The following is a 20,668-nucleotide window of genomic DNA, read 5'->3' as shown; positions in this document are numbered from 1 at the left end:
CCACACCCGATTCAACTGTGTAAAGAGCTGTGCATCACCATCTGTCTACAGCTGAGAAGATGCTGCCGTCCCAATGAAACTTTCAGGGTAAATTCAGCTCAGAGTTTAAATTACTCCAATAGCGATCAACTCTATGAGCGCAGGACCTCTAGTTTTAGAATACAGTTGGCCTAAGGGAGCTACAGTGTGTTTTGAGAGAGTTTATACGGCTGTGGTCCACGTTGTTCGACTGGACCATCCGTCAGTCGCTGTTTAGCTCTCTTGCCACTCCTCAAACTAAAGGCAGTTCCTTTGGCTACCAAAAGACATGCCAAGGCTCCATATATAACCATACTGTATATCACCTCAGATTTACTGTCCCTCAGAAGAAACCGGAGATTCAGGGCTCAGGGAAACTCTGTCGTACTCCAGGGCCACTATTTCCTTTCAGACTTAAAGCCTTTCCAGAGCTTTTAATAAATTTAAAAGAGTAATCTGTGACATTCAGCCGAAGATTGATTAAACGTCTTCATCCCCTTGCAGCAATGTTTAGTGAGGCTTTCCCAGTTTACTTTTTTAGGCTACACCAGATAAAAGTAAAGATTCACAGTTCATAATTAGCCTTGATTTTGAGTGGCTGATCCGACCAGTTTAGTCTACTGTTCGACAAACCCATAAACGAGTTCAGAGATTTAAATAGTATTGTAGCATTTAAGCTGTAAAATATTTTATGACGTGTAGCATTTCAGTCTTCAGCTGCCTGTTCTTTTACATTTACCCTTTTCTGACGGTGTAATCTGTTAAGATGGAGGTGGCTAAGAGAAAACTGGACCACATTCTGAGCTGCCCACACCTTGCAAGGTGACTAAATCCTATTTGTCTGACGAGAGCAAAAATGCACTCAAGTTCAATTTTAACACTGAACATTGTGCATCTGGGATACAAAATTCCCACAACAACCGTTCAATTTCTTTCCAGAACATCACGGATGACACATTATGTTGCTGGATAGTAGAGATAGTGAGTAAAAGTGTTGAAGCCAATAAATAATATAGCAGCAATTCCAGAGTCCAAGGAGTCAGTGAAACATTCTGCTGAAAGTCAAACATGTCCATGAAAGTGGATTGTCATTGCTTCTTACTCTAAAGCCCACCAAGCCACAGCCTTGAACTGCCACGCATCACCACAGAAAGGCAACACAGAGAGGAAGCTTAAGCTTTTTATTAACTGCAATTAATTTTAAAAACCGAAAGAAACCAGAAATTTTCTGCAACTCGCAGGCAGAAAAACACCACTGTGGGTCCCTGAACATTTTTTCGGTTCTAAATTCCATTTTATTTGTACGGCGCGTTTTATAGGGAACTCTCACAAAGACACTTTACAAGAGTAGCAAGGCAAGAAAGAAACGATGGAACGGAACAAACACCGGACCGGAACCCCAAAAGAACACGGCCCCTCCTTACAGGAAAACTCCTTAAATGGGGCAAACACTATGAGCTATGTTGCTCACGCCTGCTTACAAGCTCTGTGTGTCTGTTTTTATGTGCTTTTAATGTTGTACTATGGCTTCTAGTCTGGTCTATGTGTTATTAATGTATTAACATCACATTAGCCCAGGGACAACAGATGGAAATTAGCAATCTGGCTAAATCTGGCACATTTACATCACAGAATAGCAATGTTGATCAATGTGTATTGTCCCTGTCAAATAAAAAATGGGGCAAACACAAGGGGAAAATAAAAGTCCAGGCCTGGGCGCTCTGAGGGACGGGTCTAACAGTCGTGGTCTTCTCACCAGTACTGAACCTGAACAAACATACGTTTCCAACTACTTTAATTAAGAGACCGGCTGCAACAGGAAGCAGAAAAAACGAAGGGTCCCCAGGACTGAGTGTGAGAATTACTGATGTAGACCACACGGGACACTTTTCACATAAATCAGCAGAGAAAATTAAATCCGCGTCAGGTTCACGACAGATAAACACAGCCCCAATAAACAAAAAAGAAAGACAGCACAACAAAAACCCTCGCACTTCATTTTCGCTGCTGCCAAGACTTTGATCGTTGCTGCGGTGACTGTTAATAATACGATTATGATGAGACTGTTGGCTATGACGTTGACTGAATGAGTTTAAGCTTTAACTGCAGTTCAACTATGTGACACAAATGCTGCCGTCCAATCCAGACCATTACTGATCATATGGTAATGGTCTGGATTGGACGGCAGCATTTGTGTCACGTAGTTGAACAGTGGCGTAGTAGTTTACATCGATTGCTGCACAGCTGGGTGGCTTAACAACGATGACAAATTCAAGGACGCTAGGTCAAACAGTACACAGGAGATGACCTTTCAAAGTTGATAATAAATATGATTGTTATAGCAACGTGTCTGAATTGCCACATTTTTATTTGGATTGCAGTTTCCATAAATCACCATTTTATTTGGCACCATTTATTTATAGCAGTTATAAATAAATAAAAAAATAAGTTAGAAATGAAGGTGAACAATAATGAATAAAGAAATATTCAAATAGCAGCAGTTTTGCTGCATGGAACCTCCTAAAAACAACTAAACATAATGGATCATTATGAAAAAGTAGAAAGAGAAATAAAAATAGCGTAGAAATTGGCACACGTTTCACTAATGCATGCAATCCATTACCCTCATTTCCAGTAATGTGTGTCGTACCCGCCTGGAACGAATGACTCAGCAGCGTTCAACAAGTCCCATCTATACACATTACTGCAGAGGCCCAGGTGTGTGACGTCAGCCGCAATCTCCGATTGATTTCCCGGTTTCTGCAGGTCACCCCTGCCATACCTCGCATTTATCAAAATGTGACTAAATTTTACTTCAAAATGAATCTATTCGCTGCTCGTCATTCCCCGATTTGTAAACTTGTTAACATGACTTCCCGGCTGAAAATTCCATCTTAAACCAGTTCTAAACTGGTCAAGCTGGTTTAAGCTGTGTTGTTGACATGTTTAGCTGGTCAACCAGCTGTTCACCAGCTGACCAGCCTACATAATCAACTAGTCCACCAGCCAGATGGTGTACCAGGAGGGTAGCCTAGCATTGCACCCAGTAACTCAGTCTTTTTTGTTTTTGACAGTCCCTTCCTCTTCACCCAGTGTAGCCGACTAACTAATTGCTCATTTCAACTAATTGCTTTTATAAGGGTCACGATTGACGCCTGATTGTAGAATTGCTCACCCAATGCGTACAGTGACCACAGGGGAGATTCAGACGGTAACGCAAGTTAGCAATGCCCAATGCCCAAGATGAACTGGTGTCCCCAGTAATGAGGGAAGGCTGTCCAGGCTGTGTCTCCTCATAAGCACTCCTGTGTGAGAATAACAGGAGGGACTTCAAAACCCGTGAGACATTCAACATGACAGACAGAGTGTCACAGAGTGCGCTAACTGTCACTGCGTCTCCTCTGTTGACACGGGACGGTGAAGCGATGAGCAACGATGCTTCAGGAGCTAACAGATTAGCGATAAAAGCCTGCACTAACTAACAAGCAAAAAAATTCCATTTATTTGTGTCATTACTGCGGGTGAGTCATTTTCATTCTGAAGCCTCTAATGCTTTAGCGTGCATCTAAAAACATTTTTAAAAACCCAATGACTTCCACCAACGTAGTACATCGAGGGTTTGACGAACATTACAGCTCAACAGAGCATCACACGTGAAAAGGGAACACAGATTGCAGATTGCATTCCATTTGGTGAAAGTTACCATACTATGTGCACATCATGTTAAAAGAAAAGTATTCATTACAACTATGATGATGATGATGTCAGAGATGTGTGACTCAAGGTAATTGAAGGTCAGGACAATATCCTGTTCATTAGCTTATGAATGAGAACTTCCATACGGTACTGTATCATGAAATACATGTGGACATGCCAGATATGCCATTCACCAAGTTGAGGGTTGGTGGGTAACATGCCATACCTATATACCAAGGTTTCCCACAGAAATAACTACATTGCCTCTCCTTCAGACAGAGACAGAATTCAGATAATACTTAACACAACCCCACAATAAATCCCAAAACTTAGTTAACTCTTTTTCTTCTTCTCCTCCTCCTCTATAATTTTCCAACCTCCAATCCTGCAATTCTTAAATCTCCTCACTGGCCAATAAACTTCAACCAAAAGCAATCAACTTGAACCAACGTCTGTTCATTATCCATTTAGGCAACTGCAGGAATATCAGACCTCAGGATCAGAGTCCCAGTCAGGGCCGGTGCACCAGAGCCATAAGGCCACCCCTCCACTATACAGATCACAGCTCTGACCCGCACCCTACAGGGAGAAACTCCCGGAAGGCCGAGACACGCGGTGGCACGTTCACGTCTGTCAGACCACGGAAACGCCCGGGATCACTCAGCGTCGCCCAGTTTGAGCCTAGGTGTGTTATTTACAGTGACGTCAACCAGCTACGTCACTCCCCCACCTGTGATGTCACCCAGTATGTGGGTTAGTCCCCCGTTCAAGGTCCCTGGGTGTAATTTTCCATACAATCTGCTTTCGGGTTTGCCCCCTTGTAGAGCCCCCCCCCCCCCCCCCCCCCCCATAGAGGTTTCGATCCATTTCGAGACCCCCTTGCGTGCTGTAGCTGGGGCCCATCAACTTCCACCTCAAGTTGGACCTGCCAGTTCGAATCAGATCTAATTCAGGCTCATCGCTGATTCTAAATGCACAGCATATGGAACCTCAGGCTGAGTGCACCCCAGGGCTTAGTGGCTCAGTCACTGGGATCAGAACCACAAAACAGAACTGCTTCAGCAAACGTCCCGTCGTATAAACAGGACCGCAGCTCTATCGAAGTATAAAATGTAAACGCTAAAGTAAAGTTGCACTGGATAAGTGTGCCTGTGAAATGGAAGATATAACTCTAGGCATAATGCCTTATGGTGGGTGTTGTGTGTTCTTCAGGGAAAACATTTGGGGCTCAAGCGATATTGCGTTTTACGATTGAAACTTCATTATCAAGGGCAGCTTGTCTGGCTTTGACTCACTGCAGGCGTGTCATACATCAGCTGAACCGCACGCTCGCATCGACGCGTCCGAATGCACCACACGCACACGCCAACTGTGACTGGCCCTGAATCCAGGTCACACCCGGTCGCACATGGGTGACCTCTATCCATGCCCGTGTGACATATACGTTTACACGAAGGCTGGCAAAAAATGCCAGGGCGAGCACTGGCGCAGATCAGAAAGAGGCGAGCCTCGATCAACTTAGGCATTTTAGCTGCGCTAATGCATGCAGCGCCTTTGTGGTGAAGTTGTAATGGTGCACCGACCAATCAGGGTGCTTTCCACATGTCCGTTCAATGAGTGGCTGGGTAGCCTAGTTCTCTCTTCGTGTAGCACACGGTTGTTTGCTCGAATCTATCCTAACAGCACTCTCATGATACACTGTCCTTTATGCCATTATTGAAACAAAACAAAGCGTTTCTGCCAACTCTGATGTCCCCTGTGCCCTGATGTCCCCTGTGCTCTGATGTCCCCTGTGCTCTGAGGGGCCCTGTGCCCTGATGTCCCCTGTGCCCTGATGTCCCCTGTGCCCTGATGTCCCCTGTGCTCTGATGTCCCCTGTGCCCTGATGTCCCCTGTGCCCTGATGTCCCCTGTGCTCTGATGTCCCCTGTGCTCTGATGTCCCCTGTGCCCTGATGTCCCCTGTGCTCTGAGGTTCCCTGTGCTCTGAGGTGCCCTGTGCTCTGATGTCCCCTGTGCTCTGATGTCCCCTGTGCCCTGATGTCCCCTGTGCTCTGAGGTTCCCTGTGCTCTGAGGTGCCCTGTGGCACCCTCCTGGCCGTAATGGGCTGCCTGTTTATCCTGGGCTGCCCGTTCTGCGGTGGACACCCGTGTATTTTGGCAAGGCTGCCCCCCTCCCAGCTGAAGGCACGCTGGTCTTTTTGGGCTCTACAGTCCGGTCCGGGCCGACCTTTCTGTTCCTTTCCGCGTGTTTCCTCGTTCTCAGTTTTTTGGTCATTCAGCGTGTCGATATGTGGCGATACACAGATACCTTGGCAAACTTGCCTAGACTGCATTTTGTGGATGTGCTATATTTTCAATCATGTATTTATGGATTTGCTGTTACTTTGCAAATGCAATGCAATATAGTGGCAGGATGAATATTTCATGATATCAATATGTCATTATGGAAATAAATTATTTTTTTATAGATTTGAAAATGATGTTTTCGTGGTAGATGCATTTATGAATGGATGCCTCCACAATTCAATAATTTCCCCTTGGGGGGGGGGGGGGGTTTGAAAGTAGACCCAAATAAATAAAGCCTTACAGTATGGATATGACTAGTCTGTGTTTTTAATAAAAAAACGAATTGCCTTTACACTATTTTGGGCTGACATCATATGGAATTGTGGACCCACAACTCCGTTGGGGAACCCCTAAGGCTAACACCACATTTTAATCATCAGAAGACACACCTGCTGCAGCGAAGTTTGAGGAAAAGAGGTGATAGTCATCACACACTCCTCTGCTGAAAATTCCAGCCACAGCAGCTGGGATTGTAAGCTGGTTTAAGATGGTTCTAGCTGATCATAACCGGGCTGTGACCGGTCGTAAGGGGTCTCTAGCTGGACAAAGCTGGAAAAAGCTGGAAAAAGCTGGTCAAAGTTGTATAAGCTGCTGGAGTACGCTTATGGTCAAACTGTGGACAAGCAGATTACACAGGCTGGTCAGCGGGTGAGCAACTGATCGACCAGCTAAAAGTGTGGTAAACACAGCTTAAAGCAGCTGGGCCAGTTTAGGCTGGTTTAAGCTGGAATTTTCAGCAGGGTCCAGCGGTCTACGGAGTAAACAGGCCTGCTGAGTTTATCACCCACTGTTCAGGTTCTATTCATGCGTCCTATTCGTAGATTGCTGGTATTGCAACACCACAATCTCCATATTCATGAAGTAGCAAGTCTGATTGTCAAGAACACAAACTGCAACTACCAATACTGACTATATAAAAAAAACATAGCCTCAGCAGGACAGCATGCATCTGGGAGAACCACACCTCGCCTGTACGTTGTGCCGCAACCATGGAGACGGCTGCGCATAGCAACATCGAGGTTGTTTTCTGATGCAACAAGTACAATGTAAAAAATGCATTGACTCGTGTGTCAAGGCTTTTATTTGAGATTCTGGCATATCTGGCAGATCCTGCTCCAAATGTACAAGCCTGAACGCCAGAGCGCCTGACTAAAGCTTCAACAGGAAGAGGGGCGCGTGTTGGAATGAGAATGAAAGACATCCCTTGACAAGCCTCGTTGCCACGGTTACTTAACAGGGTTCACCGAAGGTCAGGGTTCCGTGTTTGTCCAACCCCAGCTGACGTTTGCCAACGCCATTCGTCATCAAACTTTTGCCTTCCGTTCTCTGTTTGACGTAACGTCCTGGGACTTAGGGTCGCGTAGCAGTTAAAAAAACCGGGGGGTGCAAATTAAATTCCCAGGTAGCTTGACCTGATTCAACAAACGACCGGCTGTATAAATGGGTAATTGTTTTTTTTTTTTTTTTTTTTTAACGTAAGCAATGTAATCCCTCCTTGGTGTTTGAGGAGCAAATAATAGAATAGGAAACTGTCAAATGAAACAGCTCACGCAACTTCTGATTCAATTAACGCACGCCTGGGTGTAGAGATCCAGATGGGAACGCCAAACAAACGCTGAGCCCGACTCTTTGAAATGAAGGAACAATGGAGCAGGTGCTGCCATTTTAACGGGACGATTCCAAAAACGAGGAGTTCAGCAACGGGATGGCAGTGCTGCTGTCCCTCTGACACTCACCCACGTCTGCAAAAACATGCTCTAAACCTGCAGCTGTAAATTAGCTTTGAAGGCCTCATAGTGCAATGACATGTCATTCTTGGCAATGGATTAGCTTCCATGATGTTGTCGAAGGCAGTGAACTCCGAATTTCAAAATGGTTTCACGGCCAATCAAGACGAGTCATTAAAGGATGATAAGTATGGTGCTCAAGATAAATTAAACCAAGAACAAAGAATAAAACTAAAAAGTAAAATGAATTTACTGAACTGAGTGACTAATGTGCTATATATTTCAGTGCAATATCCAACCTTAGATATCTATTATCCCCAGAGGCTGTTTTTTTACTACCTTATAGTTATAAATAAAGATATTCCAGAGCATGGGCAGGTAAGGTGAACTTCTTTATATTGTTTTGAATTCACTGAAATATATTGAATGGACGGATCATTAACTTACACATCATTGACTTCTCTTCTGCTGCTTTGCTGGTGTCCTTTGTTTGCATGCTTGTCTGTTTTAGTGTTTGCTTGGTCGTTTTTTTTTTCTAGAGGGCTACCGGGTGCCACTGCAAACAAGGACTGCAGGGGTGGTGACTGGGGGTGGGGGCCTGGATGGGGGGGGGGGGGGGGGGGGGGGCTGGAAGGGGGCTTGTGGAGAGGCATTTTTAGGTGAACTGAAGATGTTGGAGTGCCAAACAGGAACTTCAGGCTTTAGGTTCACTTAGTTTAGGAAGTTCATTTCACTTTTTAGTTTCATTCTTTGTGTCCTTACTGTTACTTTATCTTGATTACCAGACTTATCATCCTTAAATAGTTTGTCTTGATTCGCCAAGAGACTATTTAAAGATTCTCAGTCCACTGCCTCGTCGACAAAACGCTTTATTTCCTATTAATAAAATTAGGTTATATGGCGGGGGTGGTGGCAAAAATAAATTAGTAGATAAATAAATGGCCAAATGCACTGCATATCTGCTCTGACGGTTTTTCATTAGCGATCAAGCTGAAGTGATAAATGCTTCATCACTCTGCTTTCAAGTGAAAAGGTGTCACAGGCTAAAGGCCAGGTAAAATACCCTGAGACAAAAATGTCATCACAGGACTACAGGTCAACGAGAAGGCAATAAACAGTGCCCCTTAATTTCAGTTTGACTATTAACATGGTCTTAACTCACAGCAGCAAATCCGAAAAAGGAACAACATGAAGTTAATATACAGCAGTGGCAGTCCATAAACTGGCACAGCCTCCCTGATGAATGGAGTTTAAATCATTTCCCATTCTTATTAATATGTGTATTAAATTATTATTAGTTCGCTCAGGGAGAAGACAGGATTGTCCACTTCTGTTTCACACCAGTTTCTTCTTCACGGACCACTCCTGGGTAAATACTGATTACGTAAAGATTACATACGTGCCCTGAACGCTGGTGTTAGTGTAATCCCAGGTCCCTGAACAGCGAAGGCCCCCCCCCCCCCCCCACACACACATCCCCCCCCCTGCCCGACCGAAACCTCACCAAGAAAATTTGGTCAAGATCAGGGGCCCTGGTTTAGTGATGGCCCTCTGGCGTTGCATTAATTCAGTCAGAAGCTGAGTTTTAAGCAGGACAGCGGTTCTGCTTTTTTCAAGCATTTAGGAGCGGTAACCGGATTACACAGAAACCCCACTCCTATAGCCTTATAGCCACTCATCAGCGCTCCGCGAAACGCATTGACTTATTTTTTTCATTTAGAAATACAATGCCCCCCAGCTACGCACCTGGAAGTTGGTTCCACACACCAGTGAATGGCAGACAGTAATTCCACACAGTATAAGCAGGGGCGTGCGTTCATTCACACCAGGGGAGAGGAGGGGTGGAAGGGGGTGCTTGTCCCCGTACCAATCATCACCCACTATTTTTCCCATTTAAACTATACTATGGAAATACAAAAACCTCTAAATATACCAATACAATTTACTAAAACAGGATATATCTGACATATACTGTATCTGTTTATCCGACATCCTCATATAGACTTCTACACCGGAACCTAGGTGAGTTAAGAATTATTTCGCTTTAATGCAACTTGCTATTACAATTCGCACCAGTCTACAGATGCAACCCCCCCAGTCCACAATCGCAACCCCCCCTCCATACACTCCCACCCACCATGGCCTACGATCATAATCCCCCTCCTCCCCTGGTCTGTGTTCACAATCTCCCACTTTATACAGCCATACAGAGGTTTTCCAGAGTGGAAAAAGTGGCGGGAGGGAGCGGAGCCTGCAAACGCATCGTCCGCCATTCCCGCCAAGCGTAGCGCTACGCCCGCTCTTTCAGAAACGGCACGCGCGATTTACAAACCCGACGCTCGTACCCACGGCAACCCCCCAACCGCTGGGGAGTGTCAATCAGGAAACAAGTTAACCGACAGGTAGGTAAGGTTTGCGCAATTAATAAAATGCTGATCTGCTCATAACTCATGACGGTAAATCTGTATGAGGAGTGAGCTGGCGTGCTGCTGGAATGGGGGATGGCGTAAATACATTTCCTTATCGCTTCAGGAGCCACTCAAGGGCTCTCCACCCTGACATTTACATTCATACGCGTGCAGTGAACAGCGGATTAGGAAGTAGGGATGGGTTTTGGGTTTTTTTTCCCTCAATAAAGCTGCGATTACATACCCCCTCCTGCGCCAAAGCAGGTGTCAAAGATTCCCGCCGTTATTGCCAGTCAGTGTCAGCTTTACAATCTTCGGGGGGGGGGGGGGGGGGGTCGGGGGGGTTGTCAGAACGTCCCAGCAGCCAGCCTGAACATCAGACAGCAGCTCGGTTCATCCCGTGTTCAAATGACGTTAAGCCTCACAGCATCTCTCTTTCAGCTGTATAATCACAACCTCCTCCTGCAACTTCTGAACAAGACCAGGTCAAAACCTAGTATACGGCTGGACCTAACACACTTCATCCGGCCGACCAATGGTGTAACTTCATCACTCACTCAGTCACTCAGTCACAGACATTCGCGTTCATAGGGCTGGCCCCACTGTTGCGGTCCAGCCAAAAAACACCACCGGAACAGCACTTTGACTTTATCTTATAATCAGTTCGAAAGCGGAACGTGTATCGTGGTCCTCGTTACGAACGTTGCTGAAGATTCTTTAGAGTTTAGCCCTTGGCAAAATGGCTTCCTGAAGCCTCCACTCTTGAGCACATTCAAACCAATCAAACGCGTGGCCACTTCAGCCCTGGGCTAAGTGGCTGAAACAATCGCGGCTCGCCAACACTTCCCATTAATCCTCCGCACATATTTGCAGAGCCACTGAAATGAAAAACGTCTCTTGAGGCATTCGTAAAAAAACCAACTTCCAACATCCTTTGATGTGTCACAATTATGGCTTTGTTAAAATGATCAACATTTACAGTACCATTAGTGCATTATATACTAATCAAAATTCATTATTACATTATATATGAGCAAGGCACGCTTAGCTGGGGCAACTTGTGCACCTTTTCATTTCCACAGAATCTCCATTCGTAAAGCTGTGATGTCATGTGATATCTCAGCAAAGTCACTGAGTAAAATAGTGCACGTATCTGAAAGTGCCTTGCACTGCAGGCCACTGTCATGGCTGAAATGATATGAGCATGTTTATTTAGAACAGACCATACACCTCAGACCCAGAAACTACTGGCACAAAAAATAAGAAATAATAAATCCTTTGCTCCCTTGTAAAATGAAGCAACATATAAAACTTATCAACATGTCATTCTATTGCGAATGTAATCAATCGATCTCATGTAAGCAGGAGTGCGAATGGGGGCAAGGACCGTCAGGGCGGACAGGTTTTATGCAAAGGTTGCGCTTCATTACGAGCACAGATACTGACAAAATGTGCAAATAAAAGATGCACAACTTTTGAGCTAAGTGAGGTAATTACAGCTTTGTACATCTCATATTTGGGAGAATTTTGGCTCTTCTCCTGCCACCTTAGGCTCTGTGATGAAAGGTAATATGAGAAACAAAACACAATTAATTTGGTGAATGTCCACTGGCCCGAATCACAAGCAGAGGGCTGTGCATGTCTGTGTGTGTGTGTGCATGTGCATGTGCATGTGTGTCTGTGTGTGTATGTGTGTGTGTGTGTGCGTGTGCGTGTGATTATATATACAGACAGCTAGTTCGCCTCCTAAAATATAAAACCGCATATAGGACAAACTTGAAAGCAGTTATTAGTGGAAAATTACAGGATTGCCTGAACTCCTGTCATTATGCAGCTCTCAACCATATGCCATACGCATCATGAAGAAGAATCACTGTTATGGTTAATGTTAGTATGAGCAGAATAAGCATTCCACATTACCCAGCAACAACAACTATGCAATACAAAAAAATGACAAATAGGAACATTTCAGCTTTTGGGTAATGTACCAGTTGATCTATGCTAAACCTACATCCCCCCCTCTGTGACTGACACAATTCTATTACACTTCAGCCGCCGTTTTTCCACAGAGGTTTTCTAAGGGCAAATCATTCGGACGGCATTACGCTGGAAAAAAGCGCTAAATCCGCAGCGCTACAATTTTTCACGTCTGCGCCGCTGCCCCGCGCAAGCAGTATCCTCAGAGACTCAGCCTAACCGTGTGTAATGTCACTGCCAATCCCGTTGACCGATAATAAGTTAAACCTCTTACAGCGAGATGCATTTTCTTCCCCCCCCACACAATCCTCACCCGTTTCCCCGCCTTCCTGCAAATTACAAGATTGTAACTTCCAAACTGTGATGTGCGCTTGTATGGTTTTCGCTTTTTGGGATTATGGAATCAGAGTTTACCTGATTGGTGTAGAACTCGGGGCGGAAAACGCCACTACTCTTTCAAAAGACTTTTCATTTACGTTGCAGCTCAACGCTCAGTATTTTGCTGTGGAAACATGACCTGGGAGAACTAGGTTAGAGATCACAGTGGTTGGTGAAAACCTTGGTGAAAAGTCTCTAGAAGGACAGAAGGACAGTTTCTATTTGCCTTTGTTTTGAAAGGAAGACACAGCCACTTTGTACTGTATTCACTAAATTTAATTTTTTTTTTAATCATCAAAAATCAATGGGCGCTTAGGACTCAAGGGCAAAAGAGGCAGGCTAGGGTCAGGGGGAGAAACTACTGCCCCATCAGCTACACTATGTCTCTTTTTGGCAGACAGGCTCTTTTCATGTCTCAAATATATATCCTGAAAATGTATTTTGATTTGTCCAATCACACAGTCTAGCCACTATTATATGATGAGGATGAGAACTCCTTGCTGACCGAAACCTTTCCTCCCTGAGTTATGTGACAGCCAGTTTATGGGTTGCTGGCTACAGCCAGCACTGCCACAGTCCAGATTTGATTCTGGACTCCCTGTTCCAAGAGAAATTGATATGGGGGGGCCAGTAGGGGCGAAATCCTCCCTCTGGTCAAATAAACTCCAATGTTCCCGTGCAGTGATGGGGACACTGTGCTGCTGGATGAGAAGTTAAAACCGAGCTTCTGGCTCACTGTTGTCATTAAAGTTCCCACAATACTTATCGCAAAGAGCAGGGGTTTCCCCCTGGTGTCCTGGTTAAATTCCCAACCTGGCTCTCTCAACCTGCCACCCAATCATCCCCCATTCTCTCCCTCGCCACCTCAGCCGATGTGTGGTAAACGTGCTGCCGCAAAATGGCAGTACAGGACTTTGAGTGCGTTAAAAAGCGCCATACAAATGCAAGGTGTTGTTATTATAGTGGGATTCACCCACCTGACGACTTCATTCAAACTCATATCGGTCCTCCTGTCAGGGGGGGGGGGGGGGGGGGGAAGACATTGCTAACAAGACCAACCCCACCCCAGGCATTTTGGAGGGTCCACACACAGAGGTAGAGGAAAGCACTGGATTTGCTCTCCGGCGATGATGTAATGCACTCGAATACCGGAGACCCAAACACTAGGTCCGTTATTCTCTCGACCGTGGACAGGCACATCCCTTGTTTGGTCGTCCTCCGGTCGGGGCACGGTCTGTCGAGCGCCTCGGTCACGACGTGTCACAGGAGATGGACACCTGTCAGCTAAAGCCAATCACAGGGGCATGCAAGACCCTTGCCTGCCAGAAGAGGGGGCAAGGAGCCCTGGTATTTTTCTCCTTAAATTTGACTTACTGTACAAATAATTGCAAGTGATTATTTCTTCCTTCAGTTCAATCTCAAAAAATTGACACAGAAAACTGTGATTAAAGGGGGGGGGGTGAGAATTCTTGAATTCACATACAAGTCAAAGTTGTAACCAAAGTAGTCGAATTTACAATGAACCCACTTTAACCACTTTAAGGTGGAAGATCACAAGTACGTCATTAGAATGTTCTTAACTGAACATCCTACTGATGATGTAACAACCATCACTGGTAGTTGAAAGCAATGGAGTTCCAGAATTTTGAAACGACATTCCAAAAAACCTGCTCATCAAAGGGTTAATTCATGTGGGCAGGCCCTGCAATTGCCCAGTTCAGTTTAAGGTGCAGTTGGTCCCAAAACAGGCAGGCAAAAGTGTGTTTCGTCATGTGATTCCAAGAAAGTCTCTCTTAGGATAAACCATTAAAGGGCCGGGTACCGGAATTTAAGTGACGCAGACCATGCTTTTAATGTTACTGAGCTTTGCCGCCATTTAATCTGCGCATGGCTGTGGCTGAAAACCTCCCCAGGGTCTGTCCAGGATATCTGGGTGGCAGTTTCATTGCAGAGGCCTTCACATGCAACACAAGCTCATCACCGAGCCCTGGAGTGCCAAACGTCAAACCACCAGATGTTAGACACCACACACACAGCTTCCATTCCTTTGCCATTGCACTTTCACCCCGTTGGTTGTTAAATAGAACTTGAAAAAAAAAACTAAAAACTTGGCCAAATGTCAATAGTATTATGGGATTTCTATACCAAGCGAGCATATTGAGGAAGCAGGAGAGTCTTTTTCCAACCATTACTGACGATGAACGCATTTGGCAATTATTTTGAGGGACAGCAAGCCTTTGATTTTTTCCCCAGTTTTCTGAGAAACTGCAAGGAGGAAAAATGTCTGAGAACCTTTAATAGATGAAGTTCATATTGTGGCTGGTAACCAATTTGGCAGCAGCAGCTGCATGCATTAGAGATACTTAAGCACAGCGGAATGGATACTGCACGTAGCAGTAACTTCATCTCCTCCAAATAGGGTTAGTCACTGCCTGTAGACACTGTGAGTCTTTCAAAATGCTGTGCAAAATCAGAGAGAGAGAGGGAGCTCTGTCAAATGCACCTGGGCACAGACTATTTGCCCCCACAGCCACTAAAACTATCCACAAAATGTAGGACGCTCCACTGAGTCAGTGTTGCCATGAGATGCATGTGCTTCACCGATTCATGAATTCCCAAAAAGAGGAACCATGAGAACGAAAAAAAAAAAAAAAAAAAACACCTCGTTGCAACTACATAATTTATTTGCTGACACAGCTGCAATTGTAAAATTTGATCCATTTTTACAGCTGGATGCTTAATGAAGGAGCTGAAGTTGTGTGCCTCTTGGCAGCGAGTCCACAGAGCAATTGAATCTGCAACATGTAGATTTCTTGCCCCGTTTCCTTAACCTTAACAGATATAGCCAGAGAGTTAACCTTGAAGAAGTAGCCAAACACAGTGCATAGGCAAGGTCCCTTTTATCTTGAGAATCTGCCAACAGAACGGAATTGTTGGCACAGCTGGGGTGTTCGCTCAAAGCCCAGTTTACACGAAGAAAAAAAGAAAGATTGGAAACTTGGCCATCGAGTTTTTTTTTCTTCTTCCTTTCCACAGGCTCCCCTGATGGAGGAAAAGATGGTAGGGGAGTCACGACACATGACGCGTATCGTGCAGTGACGTGCCGAACCGGTCGGCGAGGAGAGCTGCCCGCTGGACATCCACGGAGAATTCCCTCAGGATATCCTTTTAAGTACGTCAGCAGGGACTGCTCGCTCGCGGTGCATGCAACTATGCATCCGTTCAGCGGAGGAAAAAAATAAAAGCATACTATGTCTAGGTTTTCACTGTCTGCGCTTTCAGACGGCATACACGGAACCTGCTTCACATCTTCCTCCCAGATTATAATCGTATCAATATATCTGAACAAAACAGCACGAGGTAGGTACAATTGGGTAGCTTTTTGGAAGGAACATTCGATACAGATATCGGTTGGATGTGTCTACCGGGGCTGCAGAACCGTTTACATGAAACGACTGAAAACTACAGACCGACAGAAAAAATGAAGGCGGCACAGTTGCAATGAAAAGTTAATGTAGCACCGTCACGTGACCGGTCCGGGAGTCCCACAGAACTACAATGCGCTGCGGCCGTAATGATTGCCTCCCGGGGGGGTTTTCCACTCGTGCTCATTAAAGCCTTTACACAGAGTATTACATTAGAGATGATTTCCGTTCCACAAACAATAATAATAATTATAATAATTAAAAACCGGCACAGCAATACCTGATGAATGATACCGTACACCTAAAAGCAATAACGCATACGGCATTGAGTTGTGGAATAAATCATTCATATCGCTGTATTCAATTGCCTGCAGACTGGAGAACAACAATTTTAAAAGCCGCTATACAAAGAACAGAACAAAAAACAGAAACGCAGACATTAAAAGTAACTTCAGAAATAACAGTCTGTACATATTGTCCCAGTACCACCCAAGATGTATTTCCCAAAGAGACCAATAGCGTGATCTATCTCCCTCACGTTCGCTCTTTTTTCTCTCTATCCCTGCTCAAGCGGCCACACTGACAGGTCGAAACAGCATCTGACCATTTTTAAAGCTCCGTGCTTTTACCGGAGACACCGAAAAAAAAACTAACAAAAAAACAAAAAAAAAAACAAAGCTCATTAGCGCACAGAAATCCGGGCTGTCAGAAGCCTGCTGCTACCCCGCCGTGTAACTTCTCGTTAAAACTCCTCCGAAACATCTGTTCCGAAACGCCAGCCGAGATTCCTGCAGTGCCAAGACCGTTCAGCCGAAAAGCATCAAGTTGGAGCACACAAAGGGTTAATAATAACCAGCTTCTGAATGGGTTCTGGGCTTAAATCTGTGTGGCACGCATCCTTACAACTCCCCTTCCATTCCCCACCCGATACCCCATTTCTTTTCTCTCGGGGTCCCCCCCGCCTCATCTCCGGCCACGAACGCCGACCACCTTTTTAGCTGTCAGTCTCAGCTGCTGCCGCCGCGCTAATGAAGAGCCGTGCTTTAGCAGGCGGGCGAGAGCGAGGGAGCGCGTGCGAGACACAGGAGAGAGAGAGAGAGAAACGGAGAGACAGAGAGGACCAGAATGGCTCACGGTTTGCTGCAGGTCAGGGATCCCTATGCGGATGACGACGGCGTTGCCCCGGGGCTCCTCCATGGGTCCTGCGGGGGGGCTCTCGGCGGCGGCGGCGGAGTCGTAGACGGCGTCTTCTCTGGAGCTGTCGGAGTCCCCCTGGTTGCCGTTGGTAGCGCACTGCCGCTGCAGCTCCTCCTGCCGCTGCTGGTCGGATGGCTCATGTTTGCTGGATGCCGGGCTCAGAGGCATGCTCTGTGAGAGGGGTTTGTCTGCCTGCACTTCAGAGTTCTCACATCACAGCACTGGGAGGGGTGAAGGGGGGGGGGGGGGGGGGGGGGGAGTGAGAGATGAGTTAGTATTGATAAAAAGCAGATTACAGATACAGGAGGGATGGAGGGGGAAAGGAGGGGGAAAAAGCAACAGATTGAAGGGGAAAAAGTGCGAGGAATGGAAGGATTTTATTGTTACAAAGAGGAGAGGAGGTTGGGCGTGCAGTTTATATGCCAATACACAAAAATAGAGATTGAGGGGAAAATTATGAAAATAAAGAGGGTTTGATATTTTAAAAAATAGCCAAAATGATGGAAAGAAGGAGGGAAGAAAGGGACAAAAAGAAATGAAGCATTATTTCAGTGTGGAATGTACTGTATGTTCTAAATAAACAATGGCTCTATTCACAATATGAAATATTGATTTTTCTGAGATTTACACTCTGCTTTTCAGGTTGTGTACAGTATGTTCTTGTCAAGAACAGAAAGATTGATGGTCTTCTAGGTTTACCGAGACAAGTCAATACATATAAGCCCTGAAGAGGTTTTTTTTTTAGTGTATTGCCAGGATCCTGTATTGATAATAATGCAGAGGATGTAAAAATGGGTCAAATAAAATTGCACATCGGATTTTACAGTTTGTACAGTAATTGGGTTCTGCTCACGTCTAGGACCGGCTCTGCTGAAATGTATTGGAGAATATGCTGTACAAGGGGTGCAGACTGTACCACTGATGAGCTGGGCGGTTATATAAGAAGTGTTCTGGTCGGCCTTTGACCACATTTGCATGTTTTTGAGGATGCGCCATGCTTTTCACTTCAACCGGAATTCACAGGGCTCGGATGAGGAAACGGAAAAAGGAGGCTCCGATATCCGGGTTCGCTCGGCTGGACTAGGTTTCCAAACTTTATTGACAACACGACGCTCGCGCCACAGTCCACTCAAATGGACAGAGGGAGGCTACGTCCCCCCAAACTTCCCTGAGAGGAAAGCCGGCTCCATGTCACTCCCGTTCTCACGGAAACCAAAGACAGGAGTCTGGAAAACTCCGACCTCTATCACATTCCCAACTCCTCAGGAAAGAAATACAATGCTGACGGCCCTGATCTCGGATAATGCTTCCAGACTGCAGACCAGATTAGGAGCACTTCCTGCTGTTGAAGTGGCATAAAGGGCGCTTCCATTCCCAAACAACTACAACCAGGAAGAGGATTTGATGGGAAGCACCAATGTATTCAAAGCAATGCTATGCACACTGTAAGCAATTTTAAAACCGTTTACTTTGCCTTTGTTTTGTGTGTGGACCCCTGTAAACTGGGAAGTCTATAAGTATAAACCGAATCATTATGTTCTGTGCAATTAGGGCTTTTGCATCTATATAAAAAAAAAAACATAACCTTTTGAATTCCAAAGCGTTCTCCTTCATCCTTTTTACACTGCTGTACTGTACTGCACAATCGAGACTTCTAGATAAATTATTTTTGTATCTGTTTGAAATCTGAAGTCTGAGAATAACAGAATGTCCAAAACTAATGTATTAATCAGGTTAAATAAGATAATAATTCATTTAAGAACATAAAAATGTACCAAATTTGCAATCCCATTAAATATTCTCACCAGCACTGGTACTGGCAGACAGCCGTATTGATGAGAAAATATTGGACATTGGAACTGGCCCAGAAAATCTCTATCAGCGCACGCGAACACATGCAGCACTCCCCCCCCCCGCCCCCCCATGTACACACGCAAACACACACACACAATGAATTACAAGCAGCTAGGCTCAACCTCTGCTTTATGCAACAGAGTGAATAATTCATATATATATATATATATATATAAGGAATGTGCAGAATACATGGGACATACAATATATTAAACATGAGACATACAGAAACACTCAGAATGAGAGGATACAGGCTCTTGTAGTTTTTAAAATCTGATATCTCCATTCCTACAAGCATGCTCATATAGGGAATAAATGTGCCTTTTATACCACTTTAACAGCAGAAAGTGCTCCTAATCTCTGCAGTTTTCAAACATTAACCGATATTGGGAAGTTAGGGCTGAATAAAGTTAAAGTATCCTCTTTGACATTGTGTACAAACACTGCAAAACACACACATTTTTCAACATTGCATGTATAAAACTATTATGTCTGGATAAGTATCTTGATATTCATCTTCATCAATGGACATCTAGTTTACGGTCAGGTAACTATCCAACAAGCCAATTTACCATCAGATAAACTCTATGATTCAGGGGTACATCCATAGGCGATTTATGCTTGAAGTAATAATTTGGCTACAAAAAAATGAATATTAGTCATGCGCTTTATTTTTTTAAAAAGGAAAGCATTAGCAACCAGAAAAAAGTACAGCTTGTAAGGCATAATTAAAATACACAGGCAGAAACCAAATGAACAGCTGTTCTGCGTTAAGAATAACAGCTTGCTTGTCCTTTGTACAATCTATACCAATCTTAATCAGGCTGACTCCAGTCCGGGCTTGGAGAGGCTCTTGTCAATCAAGCAAATGGCACACACAAGCTGAGTGGTGTGGAAATATTCCAATCCCAAAGGCTCACAAAAAAAAAGAAAAAAAAAAAAAAAGAAAGGAAGGCCAGTGGCAAAACTCATTTTCAAAAGAGTGATTCAAATTGGTTTCACTACGTCTTGCTAAGCAACCCTAAGGACAGACTGTGTGACTGACAGGGTGAGGTGGCGCGTTGACTGGTTCACAGGGCATTAAGTGTGAGGGGAGGAAACCTACTCCATTTCCCACAATGCAAATTAAACAGCCATGAAGCTCCATGACATTAATGTCACCACTGCCATGTCAGGAGAAATTGTAAATAATCAGCATGCTGTCAGACCACGAAAGGCAGCGCAGTGCTCCTCACACTATACTGCTGCCCCCTGCTGTCGGAACACTGCAAGTATTTCCCTCTGGCCACTACAGCAGACCGGCACATTGGTCAACAGAAAGTTCAGTTAAGACGAACAGGAAGCTGCAGGGTCTAATCTGCTAGGGCACTGGCACTCCTGAGCCTGAATAGCCACAGTACCCAGTAAAAAAGATATTAAATGTGAAATGCTCTATGTTTTTTTGCTCATTTTACACTCTGTTTATTTGGTAATGCATTGTTTCCAGTACCTTTATAGTACGTGCAATGTTTCCCCTTCAGTGGGTTTCCAAAGACATAGGCCTACAGGTTCCCATAACATGGTATTGACCTTAAATCCATGAAGCAGAGAATAGGACACACATCCTGCTCCATTCTCCAGGAGGGAAGATAAACAACCTGA

The 20,668-nt window shown here is 44.9% G+C and overlaps 1 protein-coding gene across 1 annotated transcript in view; it reads right to left on the bottom strand.

The window, feature by feature from the left end:
• LOC118231855 (SH3 and multiple ankyrin repeat domains protein 3-like) overlaps positions 1–20,668 on the bottom strand; it is a 115,383-nt gene that overhangs the window by 22,053 nt on the left and 72,662 nt on the right. Inside the window, exon 3 of the mRNA XM_035426174.1 lies at positions 17,111–17,394. Coding sequence (XP_035282065.1) covers positions 17,111–17,341 — 231 coding nt within the window. The 5' untranslated portion in view covers positions 17,342–17,394. The remainder of the gene's footprint in view (positions 1–17,110; positions 17,395–20,668) is intronic.

This window comes from Anguilla anguilla, chromosome 7 (genome assembly GCF_013347855.1).
Source record: "Anguilla anguilla isolate fAngAng1 chromosome 7, fAngAng1.pri, whole genome shotgun sequence".
NCBI classification, from domain to species: domain Eukaryota; kingdom Metazoa; phylum Chordata; class Actinopteri; order Anguilliformes; family Anguillidae; genus Anguilla; species Anguilla anguilla.
This window is presented reverse-complemented; position numbering and strand designations above follow the sequence as displayed.